Consider the following 7,976-nt stretch of genomic DNA (forward strand, 5'->3'; position numbering starts at 1 on the left):
GCCTCGGTGTATCGAGTGCGCTGCTGCGGCACCCCCGGCTCGCCGCCGGGCGCCCTCAAGCAGTTCCTGCCGCCCGGAACCACCGGGGCCGCGGCCTCCGCCGCCGAGTATGGTTTCCGCAAGGAGAGGGCGGCGTTGGAGCAGTTGCAGGGACACCGGAACGTCGGTAATTGCCGCTGTCACCCATCTTCCCGGTCTAACGTACGCTCCCCTCTCGGAGCCTGGGCATCCGGCTCGCAGCCTCCAGGCGAAGCCGGTCTGCCCGCGCCTTGACCCAGGCCTGTCTGCCATCCCCTCTCACTCTTGTTACTTCTGCCCTAACTGGGAGCTGGGGTCTTTACCTAGCGACGGTTACCAAGTGGATGCTCTATAAGTTCTTCTTGGCTTAGGGCCTCATCAGCGAATGCTACGCTTACTCGCTGTAGAGCATTTTCTCCAGGGAAAGGAGGGGATTTCCTTTGCTAGATTGTGATCTCTTTGTGTGTGTGGAAATCCTTGAGTCTTTGAAGATCACTGGACCAGAGGCAATGTTTCTATAGCTTATAAGCGTCCATGCAAATAACTCACATACTCCTAGCAAGGGTCACCATGAGTCAGAACCCACTGGATGGATGGCAGTGAGAGATTTGGAAGACATGACTCAGTATTATACTGGAGCCCTTATGGAACTATGAAATTTAAGAACACTGTCATTTTGCTCTTGTTAAGACTAGTTACATGACTGAGAGTCTTAGAGATTACAGTGATTACTTACTAGTTCATCTTATGGTTGATCCATAAGTACTAGCATCACTGCCATTAGCCCAAACAGAGCTTGTAATTGGTTACAGCTTTGGTTAGTAAAGAAATGGCATACTTCCTTCCTTACGAGGCCTAATATTTAATTTTAAGAGTGATATTTTTGTATGTTGTTGTCTTGGAAAATAATTCCCTAACCTATTGCTGCTTTTTAATAGGTTGTGATTTGTTGTAGCTTACTTAATAGTGTACCACATTAACCCTGTTATTTAAGAGGAAACGTATTTTGGGGGCCTGAAGATTTATTGAATATCTGTAAATCAAGTTAAAATGTTAATCTGGAAAGTTGTAATCTCTTTAAAATGAAAGAACTTTTAAAAATCAGTTTTATTGGCACTACCTATCATACAATTCAATAGTTCAATCATATCAAGAAGAGTTGTACAATCATTAACGCAGTCAAGTTTTAGAACATTTTCTTCTTCCTTAAAGAACATTAGTAACCACAGCCTTCAACTTGATCTTGCACATTATGGTAGATATTTTACGAGAATTACATAGATGAGCACAGATGGTGTAGTGGTTGTGCTTCAGGCTGAGATCTGCAAGGTCAGCAGTTTGAAACCACTAGCCACCCTCCAGGATAAAGATGAGGTTTTCTATTCTCGTAAAGCGTTACAGTATCAGGAACTCACAGGGGCAGTTCTGTTCTGTCCCATAGGGTCCCTGTGACCTGGCGTCAACATGATGGCAGTGAGACAGAGTATTTGGGTTTTCACTTTTGACCTTCTTTGCTCGGCATCAAGTACACATGGTGAAACGCTGAGTGGGTCCACCACTGAGTGTTTGGTGAAACACAATTTGAATAATTGTCATATTTCATCTCTTAATGGTAATCAGCTTTTAAAGGTCATCTTAGTGTATAGTGTGTTAAAGTAACTCGGTTTACAAAAGTACTCTTTGTGGGAAGAGGAAGCTTTCTTACTCAGCAGTGTTATCCTTCTCTTGACTCTCTACATTTTTTATTGCATAGTAAACTACTATAGATAATGTATTGCATAGTAACTTAGTCCAAGTATTGAAAGATTATAATTTATTTCTTTTTCTAGTGACTTTGTATGGAGTCTTTACAATCCACTTCTCTCCAAACGTGCCATCACGTTGTCTGTTGCTTGAACTCCTGGATGTCAGTGTCTCGGAATTGCTTTTATATTCCAGTCACCAAGGTTGTTCGATGTGGATGATACAGCACTGCGCTAGAGATGTTCTCGAAGCCCTTGCTTTTCTTCATAATGAGGGTTATGTCCATGCAGACCTCAAACCACGCAACATATTGTGGAGTGCAGAGAACGAATGTTTTAAACTCATTGACTTTGGACTTAGTTTCAAAGAAGGTAATCAGGTAAGAAACAGCCCCTCCCTCTTGATAGTTTAAAATCGAATGGTGTACACCAAATATTGAAAAACATGATGTAATAGGTACTTGAAGAACCTTGGTAGCCTAGTGATTACATATTGGGCTGCTAGCTGCAAGGTCAGCAGTTCAAAACCACCAGCTGCTGCTTGGGAGAAAGCTAAGGCTTTCAAGTTCTGTAAATAGTTATAATCCCAGAAACTCACAGGGCCAGTTCTACCCTGTCCTACAGGGTCACGGTGAGTTGGCATCAACCAGATGGCAGTGAGTGTGGGTGTTTTTGGGTAGGTACTTAAAAAGCATTTTTGTCTAAAATTCTGAAATGCCTGGGGATTGAGCAAACAAAGAATTTTAGTTCCATTGTGTAAAAAAGTGTACATGTTGGGGCCTGCTAGTCTTCATAAGGTTTTCAGTCGCTAATCCTGCAAAGTCAGGTCCAATGACTGAACTACTACTATTCCTGGTGTCTTTAGGATCTGAGCTCGACCTGATAGCAGAAGGCAACAGAACTTTTGTGGCAAATCCTCCACTCCCCCTGGTTTATCAGCTCTTGTTCTTATTTCATAGCATGACTATCTAAAGAGGGCTTGTACGAACAGCAGTGTGCAAAATATACAACTTGTCTGTGAAGATGCCCATTTGGTGAACAAAACATTATGATAGCCAGGGACTCAAATTGTGGGCATTCAGCTCGGTACTGGCCTATTGCATCTTTCCACACACCATAGAGATGAGAAGTGAACAGCTTTTCATTGCTGTAATATTTGCTTGTCTTGTGTAGGATGTAAAGTATATTCAAACAGACGGGTATCGAGCTCCAGAAGCAGAACTGCAAAATTGTTTGGCCCAGGCTGGCCTGCAGAGTGATACAGAGTGTACCTCAGCTGTTGATCTGTGGAGCCTTGGAATCATTTTACTGGAAATGTTCTCAGGAATGAAACTGAAACATACAGTCAGATCTCAGGAATGGAAGGTAAAGTGCACCACTGCTTTTGCTTTGGGGCTCTTAATCTCAGTTTAAGATTAATAATAATGATGATTAATGATGATTCTCATAGGGGATCCTGCTTCACCTCTATATTCCTTTTCCTGCATTCATTACCTATAAATGTCGCTACTTCCTCTTAGGGCTACCGATGTCTTGATGAAGCCTTATATTTTCACTGTTGGTAAAATGTTTAAATGTATGTGTCTTCCCAAAGAAACAAAAGAGATTTCTTTTGTTCAATTATTTAGTTATACCATAAAAACCCATGAAAAGCCGGAATCCATGTATGTAAACCTGTCAGAGAAGGAAAACTCAAATATTTTCTACTAAGAGAGGGAGGGTGGTAGAAAAATGGTAGGAATGCAGCTTGTCCAAGGTGGAAACTTACACGAACTAGAAAAACAAGGCAGTCCCGTCGAGGTCTGGTTCTCACAGGTTTCACGGTGCTTGGTTCTAAAAAAGGAACCCTGGTGGCACGGTGGTTACGCAGAAACGCCGGTGGGTCAGGGCCTCCAGTTGCTCCACAAGATGAAAAACTCAGTGATGTGTTTGTTCCCCTCAAGGTGACAGTCATCGAGACCCCCTTGGGGCATTTTTGTTCCATGCTGTAAGGTGGCTCTGAGTTGGAATCCATGGAGGACACACAACCACAGATGCCAGTGTTACTAATACAATAGTAGGTTATGAGTGACATCATAGTCTGCACATAATACTTTGCAATGAATGCTTTGCAGTTTAGAAGGTGTTTGAATGCACCACCTTAATCCTCCCAACAACTCCATGAGGATATTCAGAGTGGCCATTGGGTGTTCTTATTTTACAAATGAGAAACTAAAGCACCTCGCTCCATTTTGTACACCTGGAGTGTCACAGAACTGAGCCTCCGATGCCATTCCTCCTCCTCAAAAGTCCAGGGTTCGGTCCATAGTTCTACACTGGTTCAGGGTATTCCATATGTGAACTCTGCTGGTAAAACAACTGCTGTTTATAACATTTTCTCCTTGGGAACATGCTCCCAGGAAAGGCTGCTGAAGTCAGAATGTACTGGTGATGTACGCTTGGGCAGCAAACCACAAAGTCAGCAGTTAGAAACTATCTGCCATCCTCTAGAGAAAGATGTTCTTTCTCTTCCTGTAAAGAGTCTCCGAAACCCACAGGGCAGTTTTACCCTGCCCTTTAGGGTCGCTATGAGTCAGAATCAACTCGATGGCAGGGAGTTTGAGGTCTGTTTGAAGGTAGGAATTAACAGCATCATCTTCAAGCCTATTGCGAGACTTTAATGTGATATCAGTGTCCTTTAGACTTGAGGCTTGGTAAATAATAACTGCCTCAGAATCATTACTGATTTTATTGAACACTTTTTCTTATGTATATAATATATAGTTTAAAAACAAAGAATAGTTGCTGCCAGATCAGTTACAACTCTGGTTAGCTCATATGTTTGCGAGTAGCACTGTGCTGCATAGGGGTTTCGGTGATGGGTTTTTCAGAAGGAGATCACCAGGCCATTCTTCCTTGATGCCTCTCTGCACGTTATCCATTTCTACCATGAGGAGCTCCGTATAGAATTTCATTTGAAAACATCAGTAGTCACTAATATCTGGTACAGCTGTTCCTGGAAAGAAATTTTTAATAACCAAATGGGGGTACCTTACTAAGCATACTTTTGGCCAAAAAAGAAAAAGCCCAATATATCAGTAAAACAAATGGCATTCTTTATCATTGATATTCTCAAATAGTCTTGAGTGTTTACTTGCCAACACTAACTCAAGTATTGATATTTACTTGAATTAGTTTTGACTCTCTTTGAGCTGTGTCTACGTAGCCGGGATGCATACTATTAGACATTTCAGTGTTTACCTTTCTAGATAAAACATTATTGTTTTGTGTTTTATCACTTTCTTTGGGAGACAAATTGTCTCCAAAGTGTGTCCAAGCATAGGCCTTGAAATTGAACTACAGCTGTCCCTTAAACAAAAAGGCTTTGGACTGCGTGGGTCCACTTGACACACAGTTTTCTTCCCCTGGCTCTTGCAGTGAACTCAAGTACTGCACATGACCTAAGCATCTACATGTAAGCAATTTGTCTCCAGTTAGAGAGCATGGAAGGGCTAGGAGTTAGCAATTATTAGAGCGAAGAGCTGCTCATACAGAGTTGTTTAGCATCTCAGAGTGTTTTTAAGTGAATATTTGCAACACTTGGGCTTACTACAAGCGCAACAGGAAAAACAATGTGTCTATAAGTGGGCCTGTGCTGCTCAAACCAGTGTTGGCTACAGGGCAACTGTACTAGGGTTCTTATCTTGACCCCACCTCTTAGTAAGTTATTTATACTCACCAGGCAATTGTGGGGATGGCTCAGGTCTGTTCAGTGTTTAGTTCTGTTGTGCAGCAGAGGGTCACTATTGGTCGGAACCGACTAGATGACACCTAACAACAACAAACGATTGTTTATTTTCTGTAAATAAGGATGAGACAACATATACCAGTGTTGAGGATTAAAAACAAACAAACAAAAAACTGTTATATCCATAAAGTGTTTAGCGTGCTATCTTTCACATGATACATATTCGATAAGTTTTAAATGGTAAAGGTGGTTCCAGGTCTTTTTACTCATTTATATTGTTCCAAATTTTCAGTTCAGTATGCAGAAAATGTTACATTCCATAAAGATTTAGATGTAAATTGTATGACCCAGTTTTTTTAATTCTTGGCTCATTTTTCCTTTGATAATTTATTTGATTTCTAAAATTAATTTGGCAACTCTTGTCTAAGACACTCTGACTCACTTAACACCAATTTCATTCTCATTTTGCAGTGAAGTGTCATTTTAGGTGATTTTGCTTTGGTGGTTTTTTTTTTGCTCACTCAGCTAGTAAATGTTCAGTGACAGTGTTAGGTGCTGGAAGAATTGATTCACCTTATAAAGTCCTGGTGTTAAATTAAATTACCAATGGAAGACTTTTCATCCCTTTCTAGGCAAACAGTTCTGCTCTTATTGATCATATTTTTGCCAGTAAAGCAGTGGTGAATGCCGCAATTCCAGCCTATCACCTAAGAGACCTTATCAAAAGGTACGTTGGACCTCCTTTAAGCTTGCTCTGAGTACATTTACTATATGAAGCTTCTTTTATTATTATTAACTGAATGGGTTTGTATTATGGTATCTGGTCATGTATAGTTTTTGTTTCTTTAGAAAGAAGGATTTAGAGTTTAGCATATTCTGTACAGGCTAGCTTCCTATATAGAACCTAATTACAGTAATCATATTTGAAAGAATTGTTCTTTTAGGCTCTTCCTCATGGGTACTTATTCCCAGCTAGTAGACACTGGGCTGCTAGGCTTGCAACGTCTGGTAGAAAACAGGGTTTTAACTAAAAACTGAATTTATTTTTGGACTTCAAAAACACCTTTAGAATAAGATAGTTATTTATTATACTTTAGTTGCTTTTGAAAACCCTTCAAGGATGGGTAAAGTACTTCTGATTTTGAAAATAATTAAACAATTTTAAAATAATACAAAATTTGAAGTAATTCCACAGTATGTATTTTTTTTAATGTAAATAAATGATAGTGTTTTATGAAGCAGGCAGCTTTTCAGGTTTGGGGCATTTTGAGCCAAAAAGATACAAAATCTGTTTGCTGGAAGAGAGGTTCCTTTGGGATGTTGGTCTGATTAACCCTCTAATTAGTTTTTCTTTTAAACTTTTGATTTTTGAAATTATTAGAGATTCACAGGAAGTTACCTCCCTTCCACCCATCCCAAAATAGTACATTAGGAACCTTGGTGGCATAGTGGCTCCACACTGTGTGGCTAACTGCAAGGTCAGCATGCTGTGTGAAACCACCAGCTGTTTCACCCAAGAAAGATGAGGCTTTCCACTCTTCAAAGAGACCTATAAGGTCACTGTGAGGCAGAATGGACTTGATGCCGGTGAGATAGTATATTATCCAACCAAAAACCACACTTACTGCCACTGAGACAGTATTGACCCAGGATGCTTTGGGCTGTGATCCCCGAGGTCAGTTGTTCAAAACACCAGCCACTCCTTGGGAGAAAGGCTAGGCTTTCTGCTCCCATAACTCTCAGAACTCATAGGGCCAGTTCTACCCAGCCCCGTGGAGTAGCTGTGAGTGAGTACATTGTCACAAACAGGAAATTGACAAGCCCTATTGCTTTTTTTATTTGGACATTACTTTTTAATCAATAGTTGTTTCCCCCCTGATTAATACTTAGCTTGGAATAGGAAATTGTGATGAAGAAAGTAAAAATTATAAACTCAGCTTGTTTCAGAAATTTTATATATGTGTGTGTTGTGTGCATGCAATTTAAAAAATATATTTTATTGACCTTTGATAAGAGTTTATAAACAATAATGGTTTCTATTTGAAAATTTCTAGACAAATTGTTTAGTAACATTAGTTATATATATTGTAACGTTAGCTATATTTATCACAATCTCAACATTCTTTTTTAATAATTTTATTAGCATATGCTGTATATATCATACAATTTAATAATTCAGTCATGTTAAGATTTGTGCAGTCATCACCACAATCAATTTCAGAACATTTTATTTTTTTGATCATTTTATTGGGGGCTCATACAACTCATATCACAATCCATACATACATCAATTGTGTCAAGCACATTTTTACATTCGCTACCCTCATCATTCCCAAAATATTTGCTCTCCACTTAAGCCCTTGGTATCAGCTCCTCATTTTTCCTCCTCCCTTCCCGCACCCCCCTCCCTCATGAACCTTGATAATTTATAAATTATTATTATTTTGTCATGTCTTTTACTGTCCGACGGCTCCCTTCACCCACTTTTC

The 7,976-nt window shown here is 40.0% G+C and overlaps 1 protein-coding gene across 1 annotated transcript in view; it reads left to right on the forward strand.

Annotated features, from left to right (window-relative positions):
* UHMK1 (U2AF homology motif kinase 1) overlaps nt 1–7,976 on the forward strand; it is a gene marked incomplete at its 5' end in the record, with an annotated part of 24,289 nt that continues 16,313 nt past the window's right edge. Inside the window, 4 exons of the mRNA XM_004706858.2 lie at nt 1–166; nt 1,848–2,140; nt 2,934–3,125; nt 6,120–6,214. Of these exons, the coding sequence (XP_004706915.1) occupies nt 1–166; nt 1,848–2,140; nt 2,934–3,125; nt 6,120–6,214 (746 nt within the window). The remainder of the gene's footprint in view (nt 167–1,847; nt 2,141–2,933; nt 3,126–6,119; nt 6,215–7,976) is intronic.

This window comes from Echinops telfairi, unplaced genomic scaffold (genome assembly GCF_000313985.2).
Source record: "Echinops telfairi isolate 266 unplaced genomic scaffold, ASM31398v2 ScPeMD7_7424;HRSCAF=8462, whole genome shotgun sequence".
Taxonomy (NCBI): Eukaryota; Metazoa; Chordata; class Mammalia; order Afrosoricida; family Tenrecidae; genus Echinops; species Echinops telfairi.